This window comes from Tachysurus vachellii, chromosome 1 (assembly GCF_030014155.1).
Source record: "Tachysurus vachellii isolate PV-2020 chromosome 1, HZAU_Pvac_v1, whole genome shotgun sequence".
In the NCBI taxonomy this organism is placed as follows: Eukaryota; Metazoa; Chordata; class Actinopteri; order Siluriformes; family Bagridae; genus Tachysurus; species Tachysurus vachellii.
Genome location: NC_083460.1, coordinates 11,899,256 through 11,925,629, shown reverse-complemented (window position 1 = coordinate 11,925,629; position 26,374 = coordinate 11,899,256). Strand labels below are relative to the sequence as shown.

Genomic DNA, 26,374 nt, shown 5'->3' with positions numbered 1-26,374 from the left:
ACAAACACCATCCATGAAAGGCATCCATAAGCTTTTATAGGAAATAAAAAACTGAAATTCAAGTGTGATGGGAAGCAAATGTAAGCAACATACCACCACCCAGCCACAGTAAACACCACAGACACACACAGGAAGAGAAAGAGTGTGAGAGAGAGAGAGAGAGAGCGCGCTTGTGGGCGGTTTGGTGAGTGATGCAAATGGTTCTCATAAATGGTATAACAAAGAGCGCAGCACATCCAGAACTGCAACATGTAGTAGTGAGTTTGTGTATTATAAGAATGAACTCTGAGTCTCCCTCAGACTGTTTGCCTGTCAATACATTTAAATAAGAAACATTTATTTTTGTCCAAAAAAAGGTACAAAGTAATGATAATGTCAAATTACTCACTTCAGTCCTGGGATGTCGAGTATGTTAGTCAGACCTGTCCAATTAATATCCAGCAGCTGAAACACACAAACATACACGGCTTAGTTTTCACTTTTATATAGATAGTTAAAAGACCATGAGTTTTTAGGTTCTCACTGATTACAGAAAATCATTTGATTAAGCAACTGCACCAGTTTTTTTTTCTTAACAGTAACAGATATTCATCACACACTGACACACGCTGTGGGTTTTTTAAGCTGTTGTGCCTTTACTAAGAAACTTGTACTTTCACTTGGAACTTTCAATAATCTGTGCTCCTGTAAGCACTGTCCCATTAAATATAATTCTCTTTAAGACATTTAATACTTCTTAAAACGGTACGATAAGGTGATATGATTAAGTATTATAGCATATATAAAAATCTTAGCTAATGTCATTATAACGCCACACTAATATTTATCTACCATTAAAATGGGGTTAAAAGCTAATCTGTAGTTTAACTACATATGTCTTCAGTGAAGACAGCAAAATACAAGAAGACACTTAAATATAAACATTTACTGTAATGACAAGGTGTCAAACCCATTTCAAGCTCATTTTACACCAAATTCAGGTTGAAGAAGGTAATTGTATGTGTTCCCAGTGAGACTCTCTCAAGTTTAGAATGATTATAAATACAATTTCTGTGCCAACAGGCTGCAGTGTTCAAGACTGGAGGATACTGGATTATTGAAATGTGGATTATTGAAATGTAAACTGGATTATTGAAATGTATTTAATAATCCTGAACATGCTCAAAATAATCCCATAGTCTGTCTACCTTGATGCATTTTCCTCAGAGTGGTTATGAGAATGATGTGTGTGTGCCATTGAATGGATTAACACAGATGTGTATAAAAGCACTGCTGTGATGCTCAACTCTGCTGCAAAATGGGTTTTGTTTTGTCTTTGTCATGGGTTTTATCAACCAAACTCAAAACTTTGTCCATCAGAATCAACTTTTCAGTAAAGCTCTGGTAGAAAAAGATTAGATTGAAAAAACCCTGGAAGAAGTTGCAGAGATATTTGTGCCGTAAAATTTAAATCCAAGAATATTCAGACTACTAAAATAAAAATATTTTGACTTTTAATACTTTAATACACATTAGAGCTTAACATTTAGCGCATCTGAACATGTTTCTATTGAACGGTATTTTACAGTAATTCTATACACTGACATAAATCAATTTTGAGAGCTCTGTGTACACATCTGTTCCTGTCTTTTATCAGTCCTGTTATTGTGTATAATGAGTGCAGCTTGGAAACTCTTTGTTAGAAGAGTCTGTTGTTGGCCAGTAACACCGAGTGTCATCTTTCCCCAGGAAATAAAACAGATAATACAATTGCTGTTACTATTAATGCTCCGGGGGAGTGCATAGAATGTTGACTAGACCTAACAGATAAGGTTAAACGTGTGTGAATGAAGTTCACTTTTATATCATCATACTGTATATACATATATATATATGTACACACATACACGTATATATGTATACACACACATATACATACATTATATATATTATATATATATGTATGTATATATATATATATATATATATATATATATATATATATATATATATATATATATATATATATATCCATATCAGCACTGCCTCAGCACTGCCACTGTTGGGCAATTGAGCAAGTCCATTATCCCTCCCTACTCAAGGGGCACTGTATCATAGCTAGACCCAGCCTCCTCAGCTGGGATATGCAAAGAAAATTATTCCACTTTGCTGTAATGTATATGTGGCGATAATAAAGGTTCTAAGGCGCAATTTCGATCATTGTTAATAGAAAACACACAAATAAACATATTGTTAACAGTAAAATCATGACTATGATCCCGTTACTGGATGAAAATTCCATTAGTGAACCTTTCTCTTTGCCAACTTTAACAAATGTAGCTGAGACTTTTTATGTTACATTCACTTATATAGCAACTTGTAGCAAAGCGAGCAGAAACCATCATAAGAGCTGGTGATATCTTCAGACCTGAGCACCAGCAACCGTATGCAGGACAAAGGCATTTCATGTATCAGTGTGTTTAATAAACATGAAATAATCTTCAACTTAACAATGGAGAGATGATTGTCTTTGTTAAATCACATTTTTAACATTTTCTTTAAAGCCTCAGATTATCTGGATTATCTGCCATACAAGTCTGTGTGAATAAGCTGTTATATAAACAGTAACAATAAGTTTCTAGATATAATAGAATAGAATATCATACAAACCTGCCATTTATGTTAATATCTTAACATTTTCATCTGGGCTGCTTCAGCAATTTAATCAACACCTTCCGATTCAAATCCTAGGGTATTATTGTTGTAACAGACTCAACAATCGTGTTAAAAAATGAATGGGACATAATATAAGGTCTGGTGTCATTGCTCACACCACATGCTGCTTGAAATTCCCACATCCCCAATGTAAAATACTTCCCTGAGACGCTGCCCCATTTGGAAGCAGCTGCACGCCTCGCCTCGGAGATATAAATACACAGATCTGCAAGTATTCACACACATCTCTTATTCACTACTGTTAAAAAGTTTGGGATCGCTTGGAAATTTCCAGTTGTGCACCAGGGCTTCCCAATCCCTTTTCTGTTCTGGTTAGAACCAGTTTATGGTTACTCTTAAGGGAACAGGTTCTTACCATGAAAAGAAAGAAAGTTCTTTCTTTCTGGCCATCAATCTCCTCATGCTCCAGATACCAACTCACATAAAAAGGCCACTTTTATTGCTCCTTTAATCAGTACAGGGGGTTTTATTAATAATAATTAATTAGCCTTATAAAATGATTAAGTTGGATTATCAAACATAGTATGAGATTAAACACAGAATTGATGGTTGTTGCTAATGGGCCTCTGATGGGCTCCTAATAAAGATAAATCCTATCCTAAAAAAGTTTAAATATGGTCACTAACACTAACAGAATTCAAGAACAAGCAGCAAGGTGTTACACACACTTTATTAATTAATTAGGGTATATATATAATTCATCATCCATCAAAAAATGGTGTTCTGTCTTTAATTTCCATTTCTGTCCCTCTCTGTAATAACACTTTACTTAGAAACTAAGCACAAATATCCATTGCAAGTCACACTTTACACCAGGAAAACAAATATCCTCTCCAGAGTGCTATTAATCCATCACTGTTACAGATGGTATTTTTTTTAACTGAATATCGACAGTGACTGTCTGATGAAGTCTGCACAAGCAGATGGACAGACAAATTCTTACCCCCTCCTCTAGCAGTTGCTAATGTTTGTACCATCCAAAAGTAACTTCTACCCTCCCTGACAAAAGTCTTGTCGCCTATCCAAGTTGTAGGAACAACAAAGAATAACTTGACTTCTAGTTAATCATTTGGAATCAGAAGTGGCTTATATGAAAGGCAAAGGCCTCTAGATTAAGATTATTTTACCAAAATAAAATCTTATCATGCCTTGATTTTTAATTATTTAATTAGGACAGAAAGGTCAGACTTTGCTTAGACAAAAGTCTAGTCACATCTTTAAACGATTCAACCAATTACAGATTAGAGCGTCACCTGTGATAAATACTGTAACACATTCCCAGGTGTGTAGAAGTAGAACCCCAGCATACCCAACCTTCATTTGAAATGCATCCTGACCTCTGACAGAATGTCAAAGATTCAACCACAGACCAAAGTGCTGATCATCAAGAGCCTGAAGACCAAGTCTCCTGTCTCCTGCTAAATCTTTAATGTATCTAAACCTCAAGTGGAGAGGATAAGAAAAAGATTTGAAGAAACCAGAAGTTAATGACAGGCCCAGGTCAGGCAGACCTGTAAGACAACTGTTCGAGAGGACCGTTTGTTGGTTTGACAGTCCAGGGCCAGCCCTTTTTCAACTGCAGCAGAGCTACATAACAACTGGTCACCAGAAATCAGCATTAAACAGAAGACAACTAAAAAATTGTGTTGCATTTGCCAAGGCCCATAGCTTGCAGGAAGGATGGACTGTGGAAAAGTGGCAGATGTTTGATTTTTCCGATGAATCATCTATTGAACTGCATCCCAATTGTCGCAAATACTGCAGAAGACCTATTGGAACCCACATGGTTCACACAGAAAACAGTCAAGTTCTGTGGAGCAAAAATCATGGTTTGGGGTTTCATTCAGTATCAAGACATTCTTGCTGCCCATTACATACCACAGGAGAGGGCAAATTCTTCAGCAGGATAGCGCTCCTTCTCATACTTCAGCCACCACATCAAAGTTCCTGAAAGCATAGAAGGTCAAGGTGCTCCAGGATTGGCCAGCCCAGTCACCAGACATGAACATTATTGAGGATGTCTGGGGTAAGATGAAGAAGGAGGCATTGAAGATGAAACCAAAGAATCTTAATGAACTCTGGGAGTCCTGCAAGAATGCTTTTTTTTGCCATTCCAGATGACTTTATTAATAAGTTATTTGAGTCATTGCCGAGACGTATGGATGCAGTCCTCCAAGCTCATGGGAGTCATACACAATATTAATTCTTTTTCCACTACACCATCACTTTATGTTCCGTACATTATTTCTGTTAAGTGACAAGACTTTTGTCTAAGCAAAGTCTGACATTTCTGTCCTAATTGAATAATTAAAAATCATGATAAGATTTTATTTTGGTAAAATACAGTAAGCTTAATCTAGAGGCCTTTGCCTTTCATATAAGCCACTTCTAATTCCAAATGATCAACTAGAAGTCAAGTTAGTATTTGTTGTCCCTACAACTTGGATAGGTGACAAGACTTTTGTCAGGGAGGGTATTGATTACTTGGATCTATTTGTCAATATATGAGTGACTCTGACCAGGATAAAGCAGCTAGTGATCATAAATGACTGAAAACTGTAAATGTGCCACATGAGCACCAAGTGAACGTGTACGTGACCTTAATATTAATGTACGTGACCCATTTTCAAGACAGTAAAACTAGTCTGCATGCTAACCTCACAGCTGAAATCCCACTGCATGAGAACAAAAACGAAAAGCTAATAAACAGGATGTCAAACCTGCCTTCACTTGTAACAAACTCCATGTTAATGGTTCTTCTTCACAGTTTCACAAATAAAGAGAAACAGTTAGGAACTTTAAGTGACGTAATGCTCGTGTAGACATTCTTGTAGTCATCAGGAAAAAAAACAAAAAACATACTCGCTAAGGTACAGACAGAAGTCCAGTGTCTTTGGCAAGGAAACAAGGAGAGCTGTGTGAGTTACTATGTCGAAACACAGAAAACGCTGCCAGAAATGACCTCAAACCAAACAAACAACTAATAACACGTCCACAGCTAAATATTACACTGAACATTAAACACACTCTTGTGTAAAAACCAAACATCAACTCATTAAAATTCTCCAAATAAACTAATTCTTGCTATAATCTCTCTTAATTAAAACTCTTTTTGCTTATGAAATGTTCTTATTGCACACAGCTAAACACAGCCCAACATTTGTGCCACACCCTAATTTGTTATATAGTAGATAAACACCCAATCCCTTAGGGCAGGGATGAAACAAAACAGACACACACACATACACGAACACACACACAGCAAAACATTCTTCACCAAACATGGGCATGTCTGCGACGGTCAGGCTGTTTCCGCAGAGACGGCACAGAACACTGAAGAGGTTATTACTGGATGGTGATTACAAATGGAAAAGTCTAGCACAACACTGCACAACATGGAATACAGCAAAGACAGAATTACACAAAATAAAAAACACCCCGCCCCCATAATGTCGAACCTGTTGGTAGTGTTTGTGCCTTCAACCAGCACAAATGTTTGATTTCTGAGAACAGAGGCCCCATTAATTAATGGGAAAAGAATGGTGTCTGAATGAGAGTGTGTGTGTGCCCTGCGATGGGTTGGCACTCCATCCAGGGTGTATCCTGCCTTGATGCCCGATGACGCCTGAGATAGGCACAGGCTCCCCGTGACCCGAGGTAGTTCGGATAAGCGGTAGAAAATGAGAGAGAGAGAGAGAATGGTGTCTGACTAAGGGGGGGTACGGTGGCTTAGTGGTTAGCACGTTCGCCTCACACCTCCAGGGTTGGGGGTTCGATTCCCGCCTCCACCTTGTGTGTGTGCAGTTTGCATGTTCTCCCTGTGCCATACCATGCATGTCTTTGGACTGGGGGAGGAAACCGGAGTAGCCGGAGGAACTCCGGTTTCCTCCCCCAGTCCAAAGACATGCATGGTAGTTTGATTGGCATCTCTGGAAAATTGTCCGTAGTGTGTGATTGCGTGAATGAATGAGAGTGTGTGTGTGTGTCCTGCGATGGGTTGGCACTCCGTCCAGGGTGTATCCTGCCTTGATGCCTGATGACGCCTGAGATAGGCACAGGCTCCCCGTGACCCGAGGTAGTTCGGATAAGCGGTAGAAAATGAGTGAGTGAGAGTGAGTGGTGTCTGACTATAGAAGAGGGGATGTGGGATGTGGTAGCCTCAGCCTAGCAGTTAAGGTGTTGGACTACCGATCGGAAGGTCGTGAGTTCGAATCCCAGGTCCACCAAAGTGCCACTGCTGGGCTCCTGAGCAAGGCCCTTAACCTTCAATTGCTCAATTGTATAAATTGAAATAAAAAAAACTAAGTCACTCTGGATAAGAGTGTCTACTAAATGGCAGAAATGTAAAGAAGTAACTTCCTCCTTACAAAGTTATTATTAATTCCATCATCATCAGGCCACTGAAATTCATCCCAGTGTCCATGGTTTGTCAACTGGCTGATTACTCAGATCGTGAGTGAGGATTTGCTTCATCAGTGATGCTGATGATGTTTTGTTTACATTTCTTATTACATGACTGTTCAGTTTTTTTTGCATATTCGAAACAGTAAAATGACCAAGAACCCCAAAATCCAAGATGTAGTCTTTGATTTGTCTTTCTAGCTTTGATTGGTTGCAGTTTGTGCAGACAATCAGATTAGCTTTCTTTAGTTCTGGGGGTAAATTGGATCTCAAGGATGAAAGCTGATGTCACTATAAATGTGATTTGAGACTGGAGCTGGTGTGATCAGGAGGTAGCTGGCACAACCTGGCTAACAGAGACATGTCTCCTTTATTGTAATCCACATAACGTTATCACATATTAGCAACTGTTAAAAACAAAGCATTTTGGAGCTTTTGTGGAAATACATCACCACCAAAGAAGAGAAACTGACAATCATATGAAGAAGTGAGTTTCCCTCTAGTCCATGCAGTCAATGATAGCCATGTCAGGTGATAAAACGGAGTGGAACGTCCTCTAGAGCAGATCTTTATTTGGGCTGGTTATTTTTTAACCCACACATCCATTATATGTCAATATCTCTCATTGAGAAGATGCATGTGAAATACAGTCATTGGACTAAGCTTCCAGCTCTACTCCTTGTTAATTAGAGAAAACACAGCATAAACCCAGAAAATTATTACAGACTTAAAAATCTTAATCCTGGAAGCTTGGATGTGTTTGTGTGAGATAAGATCATTCTTACTTATGGCATTGACGAGTCCTTGCGATATAATGCACTGCTCAACCATAATCGTTTCATTATCGGTCTGTTGAGAGATATATACGATTTTAGCTTCCCGTCTTTTAAACCTCACTGATCAGGATCATGGTGTGAGGTAAAAACACACTACTTTGATGATGAGGAATATGGCTGAGGGTGTGTATGTGCCACAGAAACCAGGTATACCACACTACAGCATTTTCGTGTATACTCATTCCTGTCACACCCAAATACCTGAGGAAACATCCCAAAGTTAAACAGAAGCAATCTTTCTTAGATACCAGGGACACGTCCATATAGTTTTTCCTGATGCAATATATATACACTATGTAGTTAAAAGTTGGGAACACCTGACCATCACACCCATAGGTGTGTCTTCTCCAAAATGTTACCGCAGATTTGGAAACACACAATTGTATAGAACGTCTTTGTATGGTGTAGTATTACAGTTTCCCTTCACTTTAACTAAGAGGAATAAACCTGTAGCATGACAATGCCCCTGTGCACAAAGCCAGTGCTACAGAGACATTCCAAATTTGGAGAGGACGGTCTTGTGACTTCAACCCCACTGAACACCTCTAGGATGAACTGGAACACTTACTGTTAGCAACTCAACCAGGAAAAAGCCTTCTCAGACGAATGGACATTGAAGGGAGACTAAAACTGGAATAGAATGTCTTGTTTTTTTTTTAATAACAAATTCAGCTCACTTTGATCCTTTATCTGTTAATAAAAGAGATGCGTCTTTGTCTTGTACAGTATAGTCTGTATTATCTTGTATAGTATAGTGTTATTTATGTCTGTACTTTTGAGAGTCACAAACTGCTGGAACCAAATTACTTGTGTGTGTCAACACACTTGGCCAATAAACCTGATTCTGATGTGCATGTATGCGTTTGTGTAGGCTGACTCTCACTACTGTGTCTAATCTAATAGTGTGTGTGTGTGTGTGCGCGTGCGTGTGTCAGAGTCTTACGGGTTTTTTGAGGAAGAAAACAGATAGTTCTCCAATCAGAGGCATGTCTCCCAGCAGAGGCTCCATGATGACTCTCAACATCCCATGAAGCTAAAGACAAATGACAAACAAAACATGAGCTAATTATTAATTACATTTACATTTGTTAAGGACCACTTTACAGCAAGTGACATTTTCCCCCATTAAAAACATGTAGTAATCCATAAAAGAGGGACTGAATTCTTAAAATTGATTGACCAAAAATGTAATAATTCTTTATTATTTCACATAGTGTCAGCTGGGTGGATGTCTGTATAATGCAAGTCTTACAATATATGGATCAAGTAACAGTTTTGTTATTTAGCAGTTAAAAGTGAAGCTCCAGGGAAGTTTATTTTATGATAAAAGACAGTAGAAGTGCTTAGAAGTAAAACTCTTCTATTTTTAGACTGGTGGATTTGTTTTTCCCTCATTAGTAGCTTCAAGTGAGATGGGTACAGTTGTTATAAAGTACGTGTATCAGCTTGTTTCATGAATCCACATCAGTGTGAGTACTGAGTCTGAAGCTATTGCAATCGTTCTTGCATAAGCTATTGATTCCCATACTGATTTCTTGTAAATTAGACCATGGCTAGAAGGCCTGTATGATTTCAGATTACACCCATAAGCTGGAAAAGCAGCTCAGACTCAGAAACAAACGTTTTATTTAAAGTAATTTAATTGCTATTATGTCTGGATCAATATATTGTACAGAAATTACATGAAGGTGGAAACTCCTAACAATGATTAACTGCTGGATTAATCCCAATCTCCTTACAAACAAAATCTCCTTGTCGTCTGACCTCCAGCCAGGTATAATTCATATCTGTGGCAAAAACAGACCACTGTACATGACCAAAGAAAATGTATTAGCTTGAAGAAATAACCTCTTTCTGTGCAAAAACCACAATGCAGTTCTCTCAGAGAGAGAGAGAGAGAGAGAGAGAGAGAGAGAGAGAGAGAGAGAGAGAGAGAGAGAGAGAGAGAGAGAGAGAGAGAGAGAGAGAGAGAGAGAGAGAGAGAGAGAGAGAGAGAGAGAGAGACCGACCTTGGGAAAATGTGTCATATTTACCTGGATACTGTTGATGCCTGCTCTGCAGTAATATTTCTTAATCTCCACATCGATCTCAGTGTTTCCAACAAAGCTACACAAATACAATGTAATGTCATATTACATGTTACATGAATAAACAAATCTGAATAACGTTTAGACACTTATAAACAACGACGCATCACTAAACTAATACAACCCGCATCATGCATTTCACCTGATTTGTAGGTCCATGATAATCTGTCGTTTGTCTACATTCTCAGTGTAAACCTTCACTCCATTCACTCTCAGGGCCTGCAGAGAGAGTGGACAAAATGGAAACAAGCATGAGCGAAAACTTAAAATGACAGATGGAGAAAGAAAGAAAACACCATCAACTCCTAAAGCACTGCAGCAGATCAACCCTGTGTCCCTAATTTGCTTATGCAGCTTGCATTTGCATTTTTCTAGAATTGCGTTTATGCATCTTGAACAATACACTATAAAGTATAGTATGTTTCCCAGTCTTGGTGCTCACATACACTGTCCCATTAATTATTTATGATCCAAATGAGATAAATTAACCAGCCAGTCAATTGTGTTCTTGCAGTGTTCCTGCAAAAAAAATATTAAACACTAAAATACTGCAGAGACATATTTCAGGAGCTGCACTTGGCAAATATATATTTACTTCAGTTCAGTCTTATTTGTTTAGTGCTTTTAGTATTAACAAAACAGCTTTCAACCTTGTGTTTGTGTGTGTGTGTGGAACACATTCTAAGCATAAAATTCTAGACTTTCTTGACATTATTAAATTGTATCTGGGTAATAAGCAATTAATAGAGGAAGTGAGGAAGTGTGTGAAGACCTTGTCCCCCATGTCAATCTTGGAGAAGCAGAAGGAGCTGAGGTGAGCATTGGCTCCTTTGATGGATGGCTCGATGGTCTCACGGAAGAGTTTCTCGACAAACTGACAAATATATGGCCACATTTGATGAACTGTCTGAGGAAGATGAATGAAAATGAGGCAAAGTTAAGGAAAGGTAGAGTGGGGTCAGTATATGAGTATTAATCCACAGAGAATTTAACTGTTGAACTAACATTAAGCAAACCTATTCAGTAATTTCTTTGCGTGTGCGCGTGTGTGTGTGTATGGAAGAGAGAGAGAGAGAGAAAGAGAAAAATAGTTTATTGAGCTATTTGTACATTTTAAAATTGAAAATATTTATCTTCTTACTTAAAATGGGACTCCATCACCAAATAATTTTATTCTAACCAATTATGTGACATCAGCTCAATACACAAATCTTGCAGATACAAGTAAAGAGCTTTAGTTAATGTTAACATCAAACATCAGAATGGGGAGAAATGTGATTTCAGTGACTTTTGACCTGGTTGTTGGTGCAAGACTCTATAGAGAGTGCTGCAGGCAAAAAGCAGTGAATGCCAGTTCTGTGGGTGTAAATACTTGTCACGAGAGAGTTCAAAGGAGAATGACTAGACTAGCTTGAGCTGACTAGAAGGCAATAGTATCTTAGGCAACCCCTCTTTATATCTGTGGTGAGCAGAAACCATTCAGGCAGATGGTCTACAACAGCAGAAGTCTACATCAGTTTCCACTTCTGACAACCATGAACAGGAATCTGCAGCTACAGTGAGCACCGATTAACTAAAACCAGTCTTACAGGCATGAGACCCAACGTTATCTTCTGTTGCTAATCTGCAGTTAAACTCTAAACAGGCCTGGAGAAAATCCCAGGAGGTCAGCAGTTTCTGAAATATTTAATCCAGCCCAATCCATCTGGCACCAACAATCGCACAGAGATCACATTTTGAAGTTGAGGTTTTCCTATTAAAGCGATAGTCTAAGTAGCTTCTATAATAAAGTTTAGTGGAAAGTTACAAAATCCCCACTGAGCTACTCAAAAAGCCACAGCTGGTAAGAGCTGTGGACATTTGTGTCATAGGTTGTTTTTATAAAGTGTAATCTCATTTACTGTGAAGCTGCATGAGCAACAGATAAAGAGTTCATTCACTAGAGCCTAGAGATCGCATCAGAAACACAAGAAGCTTTGGCTATTTGGATCTCCTTTTTAAACAACAATGCAGAAGAATAGCTTAACACAGTGCATGCTTCCACTTTAATATTTTGTCTTTATCCTGATTAGACAACTTGACTCATGTTAGTCTGGCAGTAGATATAAAAGCCATATGAACCAGTTATCTAGCAAGTAAAATAACAGACACGGTGTAATGAAATCTTCAAATGCATAGCGATTTGTTTCAGATATGTGCAAATGAGATTTTGTCATATTTCAAGATGCTTTTGGTCAGTGGGGCAGTTTTCAAAACCATGAATAGACTGAAAAGAAAACACAATACAACCGAATCTAGATGCATCTGCGGCAGTGTAATGTGGTGCTTAATTTAAATATGGATCAAAGGTCAAAAAGGATCAAATTATTAAATATTTCATTGTTATTTTTAACAGTCAGTTAGAAAGATCATGTGTGTGTGTGTGTGTGTGTGTGTGTGTGTGTGTGTTCCTGCTAGAAATGCAGGTGAATCTTGAGACATAAACAGCATACCTACTATCAAAGATTCAGATTTACAGTAAGATAAAACAATACAGACTTTTCATTCAGCTTCATGTGTCTTTTTCGTATCAAGTTTAGAATAATCTGGTAGTGATTACATTAAAAGGTACATTAAATACAATAGTGTCACACACCTTATTGAGCCATTCCACTCTCTCCACATCAGGAAAATGAACCTGCAACCCAAGAACATATCATGTTATAACAGTGAAGAAGCATAAATGTCCATGCTATTCTGTAAAATTGTAAAGACGTAAACTATGAAATGAGCCTCTTTCTACTTTCTCTCAGACAGGAAAAGCCACTTTATGTAATTGTAGGAAGTCATTTAGATATACAAAATAACATCACACACGCAGTGAAATGCCTAAAAGAAACAAACTGTTTTTTTGAGAAGGTGAAAAATGTATGTGATTCTATTCAAACAGAAATTTTAACGACCAGAAAACAAACAAATATAGAAAACTTTTAAAGAATACTTAATATATTCATTCACTTGTAGCTTGCCCACATTTATAGTTAATTATAAACACATAGGACTTTTTCACAAGACACTGATGTATGTTGCTAACAATTTATTGGTTATTTAATAGAAATATTGAGAATGATTGTTTTAGGGCAAGTTTTTCCATTTAAACTTAGGGCATTTTTAGTGTAACTTTGATTCATTGTGTTCCTTATAGTGCACTTCTTCAATGGACATCATGGAAAGTTATTAGCATTTCCTGAAAGCTAGGGATGCAACGATATTGACACTGGTACTGGATACCAGCAATCAACACTGCAGCTAACCCAGGCTAGGTTAGAAAAAACAACAATCTTAGGTGAGTGATACCGGCTCTTACAGTGCATTCCTGATGATGATCACGGACAACGAGTGATTCAGAAACAATAAAAACAACAATGAATTTTACTTTTAGCTAAACAGAAGCTCTCCGCTGTAGTGAAACAAAACCTGTTCCATCTAAGATAATTAATACAGCTAGTTAATTCTTTCTTGGGCCACCAGAAACTGCTGAGGATATTCAGGATCTCCCGAGTGCACCCAAGTACATTCTATACTGGACCGATTGAAAATCTACTGACTCACTGGCACCCGAGGGAAAAGGTAGCTCAGTGGCTCTCAGGGGAAGGGGTGACTCAGTGGCTCTCAAGGGAAGGGGTGGCTCAGTGGTGCCCGAGGGAAAAGGTAGCTCAGTGGCTCTCAGGGGAAGGGGTGGCTCAGTGGTGCCCAGAGTAGCTCTGAAGTGCTCAGAAAAAGGAGCAGCTCAGTGGTGCTCAGAGAAAGGAGCAGCTCAGTGGTACTCAGGGTAAGGAGCAGCTCAGTGGTGCTCAGGGTAGGGAGCAGCTCAGTGGTACTCAGGGTAAGGAGCAGCTCAGTGGTGCTCAGGGTAGGGAGCAGCTCAGTGGTGCTCAGGGTAGGGAGCAGCTCAGGGTAGGGAGCCCCTGAAAGGATGTGGCATTATTTTTTTAAGTAATTAGTTCATGCTCATCACTTGTTAACATATACTCAACATATTTTCTTGCCCACACCACTTAATAAACAAAGATGATGTTTTCATCTGTGTATGTGGACATTTTCCTATATTATTATTGTTGCATTTACAACTCAAAAGGCTCCTGAGGATTTACAGAACATAATCTTTACATGCAAAACAAAATAAAAAACTAAACTCTTCATGTGTCACACGCACGCACGCACACACACACACACAGGATGGGTGCGGATTCCACACAATAACCGACATGTCCACAATACTGAAAACATGAACAATAAATGTTTTAAATGTATCTGCTGAACATGCTACAGTAATGTTTTTGTCTTGTAAAGGTTGCTAATTGGACTCCAAAAGCTTACATTTTCAATTTAATAAAAATGTCAATATTCAATGGAAAATAACTGCCTTATCCATTCAGCTAGTAAATGCTTCCTCTATAATGAGTGTGTGTGTGTGTGTGTGTGTGTGTGTGTGGCCATCTAATTTCACACACTGACATGGTGAGATGTTAGAGCAGAAGCATGGACATGACAGTGAGAATATGTTGCTATCAGTTATATTTGGAACTCTTGGGCTTTGCTAGGAAAAATAGATGGCCAGAGCACTGCAATACATCTGTGGTTAGTCTCTCAATTTGATACACAAAGAATATTTACATGAAATGTTACTATGCAATTATATTAAAGGAAAAAATAAGGTGATTTTTAATGATAAAAAACAAAACTGGGGGTCGGGTTGGGGCGGGTAAAAAAAATTGTCACTTTACTGCGGGGCGGGTTGGGGCGGGTCATTAAAAGCAAAATATAAAAATAAAATATTTTGGAATATATATTTTTATATTTTATGTGATTCTTTGATAAGGTTACAATACGTAGGCCTACGTAGCAACGTAACTTGCGTGACGACCCCAAATCTTTGGCTTCGCGTCATGAAAGCGCCAATCAGCTCCCGCCACAACAATAAAGCAGATAATTAAAATGGAAGACGAAGTGCGAGTGAAATCAAGGTCGGGAATTTACAAAATCCGAAGAAAAGAAGGTAAATCTGCAAAATCTAATGTTTGGGAACGGTTTCAGAAATTGTTGCAGCAGGAGACAACAGCAGTATCGGCTATACGTTAAGTGCAACTCGTGTGAAAAAATATACAAACAACGAGAGCCACAAAACGGGCACTTCCAGCATGTCCGGGGGGGGGGGGGGGTGCAATTCTTTTTTTGCACAGTGAACGTAAAAACGCTAAATGAACATTTCCGTGTGTTAAATAAAACAAAAGTTCAGTGTTTATGTAGCATAGGCTGTAAACTGTATGCCTATAAAAATCTGATCTAGATTTTGTTTGAGCCTTTTTCTGTTTTAAAATAGGCTACTGTAATGTGATAGACCTATAGGTGTTTATTTATAGGTCTTCTATAGAGATAATTACAAACGATGCTTTGTAAATGTTGAAAATGTTTATATTTTGGTCTTAATAGGACCATGCTGGTTTCTATGGTGAAATAAAACCTGCTTTCATTTACATTACAATGTGTCTATATAATGGTCGCGGGTGCGGGGCGGGTTGTAAAAATAAAAACAGTGGCGCGGGGCGGGCTGGGGCGGGCCAATAATTTCATAAAAGCGGGACCCGCGGGTTGGAAAAAAACCGAACCGCACATCACTAATGGGCACACATGAACATCACCTTTTTTTCCCCCTGCCATTTTAAGAGCAAAATTTACACAAACTGTTTACTCAAATCATCTTGCACATACTGGGAAACTTTGAGGTATTTTCATCCCACTCACATGCGCGTTTGACGAAAATACCGTATTGAACTCAAGCGAAGCGAACAGGAATATTAAAAAGACACAAATACAAACTTCGATATGAACGTAAGAGCCACATGAAACCGGGCAAAGAGCCGCTGGTTGGCCACCCCTGGTCTAGTGTATGAAGATTAGAAGGGTCTCAAATGGAACATTAGCAGTTTTTCTAACCCGTAAGGTAAGCGTTTTCCAACTCGACGCCAAATGATGTTAAATAGGAAATGGCTAGCATTAATAAATAAAAATAAATCACACAACGTGGGCTCCAAGACATATGAAAGATGTCCTGTCCATTGGGGTGTTGTTGGCGATCTTTAAGTATTTTTTACGTTATTATGCAGTACACTGAATGTATTGCTTTATACTCTGATGTAACGAATAGAGATCCTCGTCTTGAACAATACAATACACCATTTTATTAACAGTCTGACTAGTTACCTAGTTAACCATTCTAACCTCTTGTGGTTACTCACACTCACTGGTATGTGTTATGAGCCATACAGATTTAGATTCTTCATCTGGTTCCTGCTCAGCCCTTAACAATGCCTTTAATGGCTCTGATGATTTGATCCCATTGGTATGTCATAAGATTTCAACACACAAATAAATGTTTTAATGTCCACAATACTGCCTTTGTTCACTTCTTTATTTTTCTCCTTATTCCCAGTGACAAATTTAATTATGTCATGCTTTACTGATTCCCAATCATCTCAATCCCATCTGGCAGGAGGTGGAACCATTTTACTAGATATATTCATTTAGGTCCACCGTTTACAGATCTTCAGAGTCAGCACTGATACATGGAGGTGTGTGAAGACACTAAAAATGAGCAAAAAGGAAGACCTCTTACTAAAAAAAAACAAAAACTTGCTATGCATTGATATCTTACTGTGAAAAGTCAACAGAAAATAAAGATATGGAGGCTAAATAATGACTTTGTAATACAATGGGCTACATCAGAAACAGAAAAGGAGTGTAGTCCATTTCAAACATGGCCTGGGTAAGCACATCACAGCCATACTTATACACACGTTTATGATTTGTCCAAACAGTATTAAATTCTATGCAAAACTAAGCTGAAATTCATTAATGGGGATCCTAGCTATGGTAAAAGTGTCTTCCTTAAGTCAGCTAAAGTACGTACATATCTGAATAAACCAGGAAGAAACTGAAAATCCTGGTGAACCGAGTTGTAAACTAATGCTGACAGACGACATTGTTGAGCTAGTGCAAAAGAGCATTAGCTATTGGCATTCTACATGCTAGCTAGGATTTTATGCAACACACCAGTGTCGACCTGTTACCGAATTACCAAAAAAAAAAACGAATAGTGAGACGAAAGACGTCTCTGTAGTGTTGTGAAACTCCAGGGGCTGATTTTGCCACTCCTGACACTCGATGAACTGCTTAAAACGGCTTGTTCGGAACACACCTGTTTGTTATTAAATGTTGAAGCAGAAAAAATTCCACACTCGGCAGGTTTGACTGGAAATGTGCACTACAGTTTTGTGTACAGCTGCTGATTAAAGATCACTGGAATGCATGGAGGCATTTTCAGTTCCACTGGTCTGAGCATGAACAATAATCCAGATAATTAAAAAAAAAAAAAAAAAGAAATCCTACAGTATCATTATCTATAATCAGATCCCTTTTATTTTCAGAAACATCTGGTGTAAGCCCAAGCTAATATCATTAGCAGATTCCCAGGAATAGAGCAAGGTCAGACAGAACGACAGCGAGAACGTTCTATTTTCAGGCTCTTGCTTTAGAAATGCTCAAAAGGGAACACCCTGATGATGTCATACCTATACTGCACACATTCTTTCCTCTCTGCTTCCTTGTCTTCTTTTTCCATCAATAACTCAACTCTACTGATGTAAGGGAGGGGAGATCTCACAATCAAAACACTGCAATTTCCTCCGATTTTCTTAAAACAGCATTTATATAAACAAAGCATATTCAAGCCTGTTTCACAAAATGTTTCATTCACATTTAATCTTTGGTGGAAAAGCAAGCCAAGTTTGTTTAGCCTAGTTAATATCGACACCTGAAAGATCAAGTCTAGATTCTGTCAACCACCACCTGTAGTTACATAATTCAGAGTGTCACTAGGCCTTAAGATTCAAGAGTAGCTCAATCTGTATTTATTTATATAGCCAAGGTAATATCTGGCTGTAGATCATACACTGAAAGTTACTGTAAGAAATAGAGTCTGACAACTCTCCTCCACATTGTAACTCACTTCAGCTTGCACACACACACAAACGCAGCACAGCACAGCAGGTCTCCAGAAATAGAAGACAACTGTGAAGTGGAAAAGCTGACAATGGTTGGCAAGTTCGAATGGTAAAACTTCTTAACCCTGTGCTCACACTAGCTAATGACAAATAACTCATGACTCTTATGGCCGTGTGCAGTAACTACTTCTCCTGCTTGAGGACATGTACTGTATAGCTTATATATTTGAGTTTTGATATAAGGTGGTGGTAGCCAAAATGTATACATACTAACAAAATATACTAAAAAAAAGCATATTATCTTCTAACTCTGCATGTTTATCTTTGCCATGGTTAAACCCGGCTCCTCTCACCATCTAGACTAGTCTGATTACTTCAGCATTGATCATGTTACTTCTGTCAGAACTCGTGACTCACCCTGCTGATGTTTACGATCCTGCATGGACACCATAAAATTGTATTTTCCATGAAATCCCTTGCTTCAGGGAATAATCTCACCTGAATTTTGTGAACTTGCCAAAGGCATGTTGCTGAAATAATAAAGAATACAATGAACTAAACTCTATTCTATGAGCTCATACTGCAAAGTCACGGATAACACTGTCCAGGGATGACTACTGAACTCTAGCTTGCCAATTGAACAAGCTAAACAAACTGAGTCCATCTAAGTCTAAAGTGAATTTAAAAAAAAATAAAAATACTGCACCTATAAACACCTAAGGCCATCACTTCTGCTAACTACAAAAATAGTCTCCTCCAAAACTATTGGAATGGCAAGGCAGATTTATTATTTTGTACCAAAGACATTGAGTTTGAGGTTAACAACAACAAAAAAAAACCCATAACATTTTGTATCAGACCACAAACCTTTTAGTCAAACCAAAGTACAGGTCTTCAAGTAAATGAAAGTAAATAACATTTTATTTGGTTGCAGGTCTCTTCTTGCATGCAAAAAATGCATTTAGCCTCTGACCTAATAACATCGCCAAGCTGTTGAATTCTTCATTTGTGAAGCTCTTCCAGGCTTTACCACGGACCCTTTCAGTTGTTGTTAGCTTTGAGGGGGTTCTCCCTTTAGTCTCCTTTTCAGGAGGTGAAAGCTGATTAGGTTAAGAGTAATGAGATTTAATGTAAATAAGGTATAAATGAGATAAATGTAATTTGGCTTCTGCCAAATGCTGTAAAAGGATCTTTATATATGAGCTGATTCTTTCGTCCTCCACACTTTGGCCCTTCCTTCACTCTGGCGGAGTTTAATCTTGGTTCCAAAATATTTGTTGCTCATCCTTGAACTTGTTTGTGAATTAAAATATTTGGTTTCTTTTTGTTTTCCAGACCTTTTAGATTGTTGTGTTGGATGTCAAATGATTGTGCAATGCCTCCGATAGCTCTCTGGGTTTCATGCATGCTTATCATTTTAACAACAAATGCAGTCCTCATAACTGAAACTAAAGGCTAAATCCATGAATAGACATTCATTCTAACAGGAGTAACACGAAATGCCTGTCAGTCACATGTTCCTATATTTCTGCTCACCAAAAATGATGTGGTTCTAAGCCTTTAAACATGTCTACATATAAATATCAGGAAGTGAAAACTCTCTTATCAAATACCTCTTTTGGTCTCAAACCCAAATGTCTTCATTCTACAGGAAAAAAAAATCATATGAATTGGCCTTGTTCCAATAGTTTTACAGAAGACTGACCAACAAATAATTTCTTCACGTAAAGCTGGATTAGGGACCAGTGAACTGAGTCTTTACCTGATTTTATGGCTTTTATATATTATATATATATTACACTATGACACTTGTAAACAATTAAAACTCGCAAAACTTGTCCGTTCATATTGTAAGGTCTTGCTAATGAGGAAAGAATGTGTCACACTGTGCAGAAAATAAGACATCAACTATGTATTCATATACAATTCCTAACATTTTTACACGACTTACAGTTTTATTTAAGGTCTCCATTAACTGCAGTCATAGTGGTTAAATTCATTTCCACCATGAGGTAGATTGAAGATAGCAATTTGTTGTTCATATGAGATCTGCATTGCTGAGACATAAAAGGAATAAAATACGTACTTAATTTGCCAACTGTATATTTCCCTTAGAGTACCTTAGTGTGGCCACGACTTCCTATACGGACCTGTGCTACTGTTGACTTGGTTTAACACACATAGAAACACAAATGCAGATACAGTCTCTAACTCAAGGCTGATTATCTCCACTGCTGAACTTTCCAATTAATAGAATTTATTAATGCAATTATGATTAAGATTATTTAACCTCAGTAAAAGATTATGTTTCCTGATGTAACCTGAATGGATTACTTAAGGTGTCTTGATCTAATGCCCATTCCTGGTTCATAGAGAATAACTATGTACTAGAAAGAAATGAAAGAGAAGTGGTACGTTGTATAAATACAGCCTCACTAAGTATGTACCTTAGTAAGAATTTTCGTCCTTCTCAAAAGTTCTGGCATTGGCTGATACTCGATACTAATCCCTTGTGTACACTTCTGGCTCCTGTTGCCAGGTTACGCAAAAATGACAATAGAGGTAGACAACAAGGAATCAAATCTTCTACACATTTTCAATACTACAAAGACAGTAACCAATTCAATACCATAACAATGCTGCATTTAAATAGTCCAACATTAACTGGACAACACGTTCTGGCTTCTGTCAGTCAAACTGCAAATGTTCACTTGACTTGGCATACAAAAAGTTTGAGCAGCAAATGCCGAGATAAAGAAAAGTTTCACACCATCAACTAACATGCCATAAAAATGGACTCAAAGAGTCAGATTTGGTCTTTGGTCTCAGTGCAGCATTGGATAGGTGAAAAGTTACATACACATACATACAGTATACACACACACTTGTTCAGTGGCTTGGGAGCCTATACCTTATACGGTGGCTTTGAAGTGGGAATAAAGTTAATCAAAGCATGGGCAATTTAGTGTAATCAAGCCACCCATCAGCATGTTTTGGGGCAGTAGGAGAAAACCAGAAAACCTATTTTAATATGGAGAGAACAGACAAACCTCCAATTAAACAGTAACCTGAGCTATGGATCGAGCTGGTGACCCTGGAGGTGTATGGGAGCAAGGGTACCCACTATGCCACCATGACTGCCTCGTATACCATACATCTCTGTCCAATTTTTTTATTGATTGCAAGTAAAACACACACACACACTCACTTACTCACACACACACACACTCACTTACTCACACACTCACTCACTCACACACACACACACACTCACTTACTCACACACACACACACACTCACACACACACACACTCACTTACTCACACACACACACACTCACTCACACACTCACTCACTCACACACACACACACACACTCACTTACTCACACACACACACACTCACTTACTCACACTCACTCACACACACACACACACACACACACACACACACACACACACTCACTTACTCACACACACACACACACACACTCACTCACTCACTCACTCACTCACTCACTCACACACACTCACTCACTCACTCACTCACACACACACACTCACTCACTCACACACACACACACACACACACACACACACACACACACTCTTCAAAATTATGGGAACAGAAATGTAGCTACATGCTATTTAACATAAATACATGAATCTCCTTCACCATTAGAACCCACTACGAGGTTCCTTAAGAAATAAAACAAATAAAAAAAACAAGCACAAACACATTATCTACATTCTAGGTAGATATATAAGCATATTATATCTGGAAAAAGTCCCAGTGTATATGCTAAGGAGTACCAAACTGTAAAGTGGTCAGGGATTTCAAATACAATACTGCTGAAAAAAGCAGTTCATGGTCAGCTGAGACAGACCTGACTATTCAGCACTTCTCTCAAAATCACCAGGTTTGTAATTGCGTCGCTTTTATAGGTTAAGGGTTAGGACAGAGTTTATTTTTGCACTGATTGCAAACACTGAGAGGTGATTTACTCTAACATGTAACACTCTGCTCACACACACTGATATACACTGATACACACACTGCTCACACACACTGATATACACTGATACACACACTGCTCACACACTGTAACACACACTGATACACACTGCTCACACACACTGATATACACACACTGTAACACACACTGATACACACTGCTCACACACACTGATATACACTGATACACACACTGATACACACTGCTCACACACACTGATATACACTGATACACACACTGCTCACACACTGTAACACACACTGCTCACACACACTGATATACACACACTGATCACTAACTTGAACAGTGTGTGAGATTTAAAAGCTCTCACTCACCCATTGCGGCAGCTCAGAAGTTGGTAAAGTTTGTTTCACTTCTTGCTCTTCATGCTCTAAAAAGGCCAGTGCTTTGTTTACTCCTGAAAACCTCGTCCCCTGGTTCCGTCTGAGCCAAAACAGCACAGCCAGTGAGATGAGAATCCAACTGAAACTGAACCCTAAGTAACCCAGTACATAAACGGGGAAAACCAGCAGGAACGACTTGGCGAATTTAAGCCCGGTGTTTTTGGCGTCTGTGACGGCGGTCTGCGGCTCGCTGTACGGCTCCAGGTCCGAGAGTGACTCCGACTTGGTTCTTGGTGTCTGTGGGTTCGGGTTCGGATCCTGAGCTCCGGTCCGTTTGGGATCCGATCCATTTGCCATTGTAGTCATTAACAATCCGTATGTTAACGTAAATAATAAGTTAGTTAAAGTAAACACGACCTGGGAAACTATTCTGTGCTCATAACGCCCGGCACTTCCTGAGACTGCAGATGATTAAATGACTTTCGGCTGCTTTTTAAACTACGCAGCGTCCCTCCGCTGACCTTGACTACAAGGGAAGGGCTTGGATTTTCAGCTACTTACTTATTCAATGTTACAAACTTTCGGCTGCCATTTTCGCGGCGCTGAGCGCTTTGCCACGTCTCAGTAAGTGACCTACATCCACATACACATCTGCCTTTCGCACGGAAGCGCGCGCTCTAGCAGCATGGCGTCGCTCTCTACACGTCCTGCCACAGGCGCGCGCGCGCGTGTTCCCGGGGCGGCGAACACACACCAACATAGTGCACACGCCCAAACGACACGTGAGGTGACCAACCCCATCTCATTATACAGTGTATAATAGGGCCGTGAGTAATACAGTGAGTAATAGGGCCGGAGACCGAGTTACACACGAGCGCGTGCACTGCGGTTATAGCGCGCCACCGTGTGATCACAGAGCGCGCAAATTAATGAGTAAATCAGTGTATGACTCTTTCTTACTCCAATTACCAGATGAAACACACGAAATTAATGCTACCAATGAATGCAATCTTTAGCAATAAAGTATTCAAAGTGATCTGATTGAACAAACGTGTTACAGGACAATGACTTGGTTTGTTTAAGTCCTGTGTAAGATCTGCTCTGTGATGTAAGCATGGGAAAATAGAGTTGCATTAGAATTACATGAAACAAGATTAGTGTCAGACTCCCAGTGATACTGTATCATGTGACTGTATTGCTTTGTTTCAAACACCTTCATTTGCATTCAGTCCAAACCAAAACTCCCACTGATGACCTTCACAAATCTGCCACACTGGAGCTCACCGTTGTCCTTAAATTGCTAGACCCAAGTCTATGTCACTACTAGGATTAGGGGATGAAGGTTTAAGGGCTCTTTCTCCTTCTCCTGGGACGACAGTGACCCCTTTACACCCTTCAGGGTTTCTCATGGGGCTCTTGAAGGAGGCTTGGGCCCTTTTTCCATTATTACATACTCCCATATGTATGACAATTCAACCTCAAATTCAACATTTATTGTTAGACCAATGACACAAATCTACCTCATTACTAAATCTACCCATTTCTTTAAAGGTTTTACATTTGAATGGAATTAGAATTGTCATTCAAGTGAAAAGTAACTGAACACGACTAAAATCAGCCCTCAGTAATATTTCACCTACAACATATTAACAATTCTTACCTCCTAGTCTATAATCTCAGAATCAGGATTATGGACCAACCTTTATTACCTACATTTTTAAGCAATTCTAAAACAAATGAAAAACGAATGAGAAAGAGACTGAAATAATCTAAACCGAGGCAATTATGCCAGAAACGGACCAGTTTTCTTGCTTTTACTGAATAATAGAAAATATTTTATTGACATTTTAAAAGACATCTTTTTTTCTGCTTTTACCATAATGACAGAACCCACAGCTCATAATCCTGCAGGAAGTTTAAGACACAGGGGAAAATAAAAATGAACCAGGATTTACACACACAGTGATCTCCACCTCTCTGACTGTTATTCCTTCCCCATTATTTTTTGTGGAGCCTCTCTCTTTTTCCACCGTAGTTACATACAACAACAAAGAGGAAGCAGTGCTTTGTCATCTTCATAAACACAAGCTATACATAATATATACACGTACAGTATGTATCTGCGTGTTGGTTATGATTCACACAAGATGCCAAACCATAAAAACACAGAAAAATATAAAAGATAACATGAAAAATAACTTATGCTACTGCATAAAATAAAGAGATGACAAAACAGAACAACCTGTGCACAAATCACATTAAAAACATGTTAAGGAAAATAGGTCATTTCAAATGTTTTGTTTGATATGTCTTCGTATAAAACGGCTACTTTTGCAACACCAAATATTAAAAAAACGAAAGAAAAAAGAAAGAAAGCAAGCCTTCAGATACGAGCAGTATGTCAGACTTGACAGTAAATATCTTATAAAATTCCCTGACTTGAAAATATTGCAGGATTAACAAAATGAAGCGACACCAGCGAAACAATGAATTGCACATGAACAAAACACAAACACCAAAGAAAATTTAAGATACGTCTCCAAGTTCCTTATATACACAGGCGCCGTAGCCCATATATGGGTGAGTGCTTGATTATGCATGTCGTTTGATTTTGCATGAAACGTTGTAATCCTGTCTATTGCATCAGCACACGTCCTGATTATGGGCTCTATCATCTATTACAGAAATGTGAGAATTGTCTTATTGGCTACTTAGAATAAGTATTTTGGTTGATAAACCATTTTTGAAGATACACTTTTGGATTGGCTTGATGTAGTAAATTACGTGCATTCTTTCCATTGTGTCCTTCAATGTAGTCACTGGAAACTATTAATGCTGCATGCAGTTAAAAAAAAAGAAATAAATAAAGCATAATCTCCTGTGTTTCTGGAGAGGCAAAAAAGTGCAACCTGTTGGACTCCAGACTGATGACAGGTAATAACCCTGTGATCAAATACCTACTTTGTGTGTGGATGGTTACAGTATTTTTACTTGAGATGCCACTTTTGAACTATTTGCGTCAGTTAGTGCTTTCAGCTTCCGAGATTAAATGAATTTGCTTGTGTTTCTACACATTTTTAAGCCATTTATACTGTATGATGTTGAATTCAAACATGTGAAGTGTGTTGGAGAAAGTGCATGTTTCTATCAGTGGGTTTCCATATTTAGGGTGAAATGTTTGCTTTTCTGCATTTTAGGTCATGCCTATGCACTCAGCTGTGAGTCTTTCTACATGTTTAAACTGTTTTTTTTGGAAGTGTTTGAGTTCTTTTTTTCTACATGTTGTAGGCGACGTATATGGGGTCGAGCTGGTCGGCGAGAAAGCCGTCTCTCAGGTGCATGCGCTGTTTCTCTCCGCGTGAGTTAATTGGAATAACGCCGGTATCCACGACGACCACCACACCCACGATGAGGTAATGCTCCTCCAGAACTACGTTGGTTACCATGGGAACCAGGTCCAGGGCCTCCTGCTCTGAACCGTCCAGCTCGACCACCACAACCAAGAGCTTAGTCCAGGTGAACACGGCACTGACACACACAAAATCAGAAATGGAGATCAGGACACGATTGAGATCCAAGCCATCCTTCGCGCTATGCTTTCATGTTTAAAACTTTAATATACATGCTTCTGTGTTTGTGTATTATTAGAAATGGTCATTTATGTGTGGAGGCACACATACTGTACTCACCACTCGGTAATGCTCTTGTGGGTTCGGATGATGGAAGTCTCTATGTCAATGGGGTGGTACTGCATCCCTCTAAGCTCCATTGCCTCGTCCAGTGCTCCCACTACATACAGAGCATCGTGTCTCTCTACAAGAAAACATGTACAGAAAATGAGTTTACACACAATATCAGAGAGGTTTGAAATGCCAAAGTTTTAAACTGTTAATTCATTTCATGGTGCATTTCATCCAACCGAACCTGTAACACTA

The 26,374-nt window shown here is 38.7% G+C and overlaps 2 protein-coding genes across 5 annotated transcripts in view; both read right to left on the bottom strand.

The window, feature by feature from the left end:
- esyt2a (extended synaptotagmin-like protein 2a) overlaps positions 1-23,172 on the bottom strand; it is a 36,827-nt gene extending 13,655 nt beyond the window's left edge. Inside the window, exons 1-7 of the mRNA XM_060872394.1 lie at positions 22,431-23,172; positions 12,675-12,716; positions 10,812-10,946; positions 10,182-10,258; positions 9,986-10,058; positions 8,896-8,985; positions 389-444 (exon numbers count right to left, since the gene is read on the bottom strand). Coding sequence (XP_060728377.1) covers positions 389-444; positions 8,896-8,985; positions 9,986-10,058; positions 10,182-10,258; positions 10,812-10,946; positions 12,675-12,716; positions 22,431-22,805 — 848 coding nt within the window. The 5' untranslated portion in view covers positions 22,806-23,172. The remainder of the gene's footprint in view (positions 1-388; positions 445-8,895; positions 8,986-9,985; positions 10,059-10,181; positions 10,259-10,811; positions 10,947-12,674; positions 12,717-22,430) is intronic.
- A 1,079-nt stretch (positions 23,173-24,251) lies between these two features.
- The window catches only part of dip2cb (disco-interacting protein 2 homolog Cb), a 56,976-nt gene continuing 54,853 nt past the window's right edge, over positions 24,252-26,374 (bottom strand). For all 4 annotated transcript variants that reach the window (XM_060872355.1, XM_060872375.1, XM_060872366.1 and 1 more), the window contains exons 37-38: positions 26,129-26,252; positions 24,252-25,967 (exon numbers count right to left, since the gene is read on the bottom strand). In XM_060872355.1, coding sequence (XP_060728338.1) covers positions 25,715-25,967; positions 26,129-26,252 — 377 coding nt within the window. In that variant the 3' untranslated portion in view covers positions 24,252-25,714. The remainder of the gene's footprint in view (positions 25,968-26,128; positions 26,253-26,374) is intronic.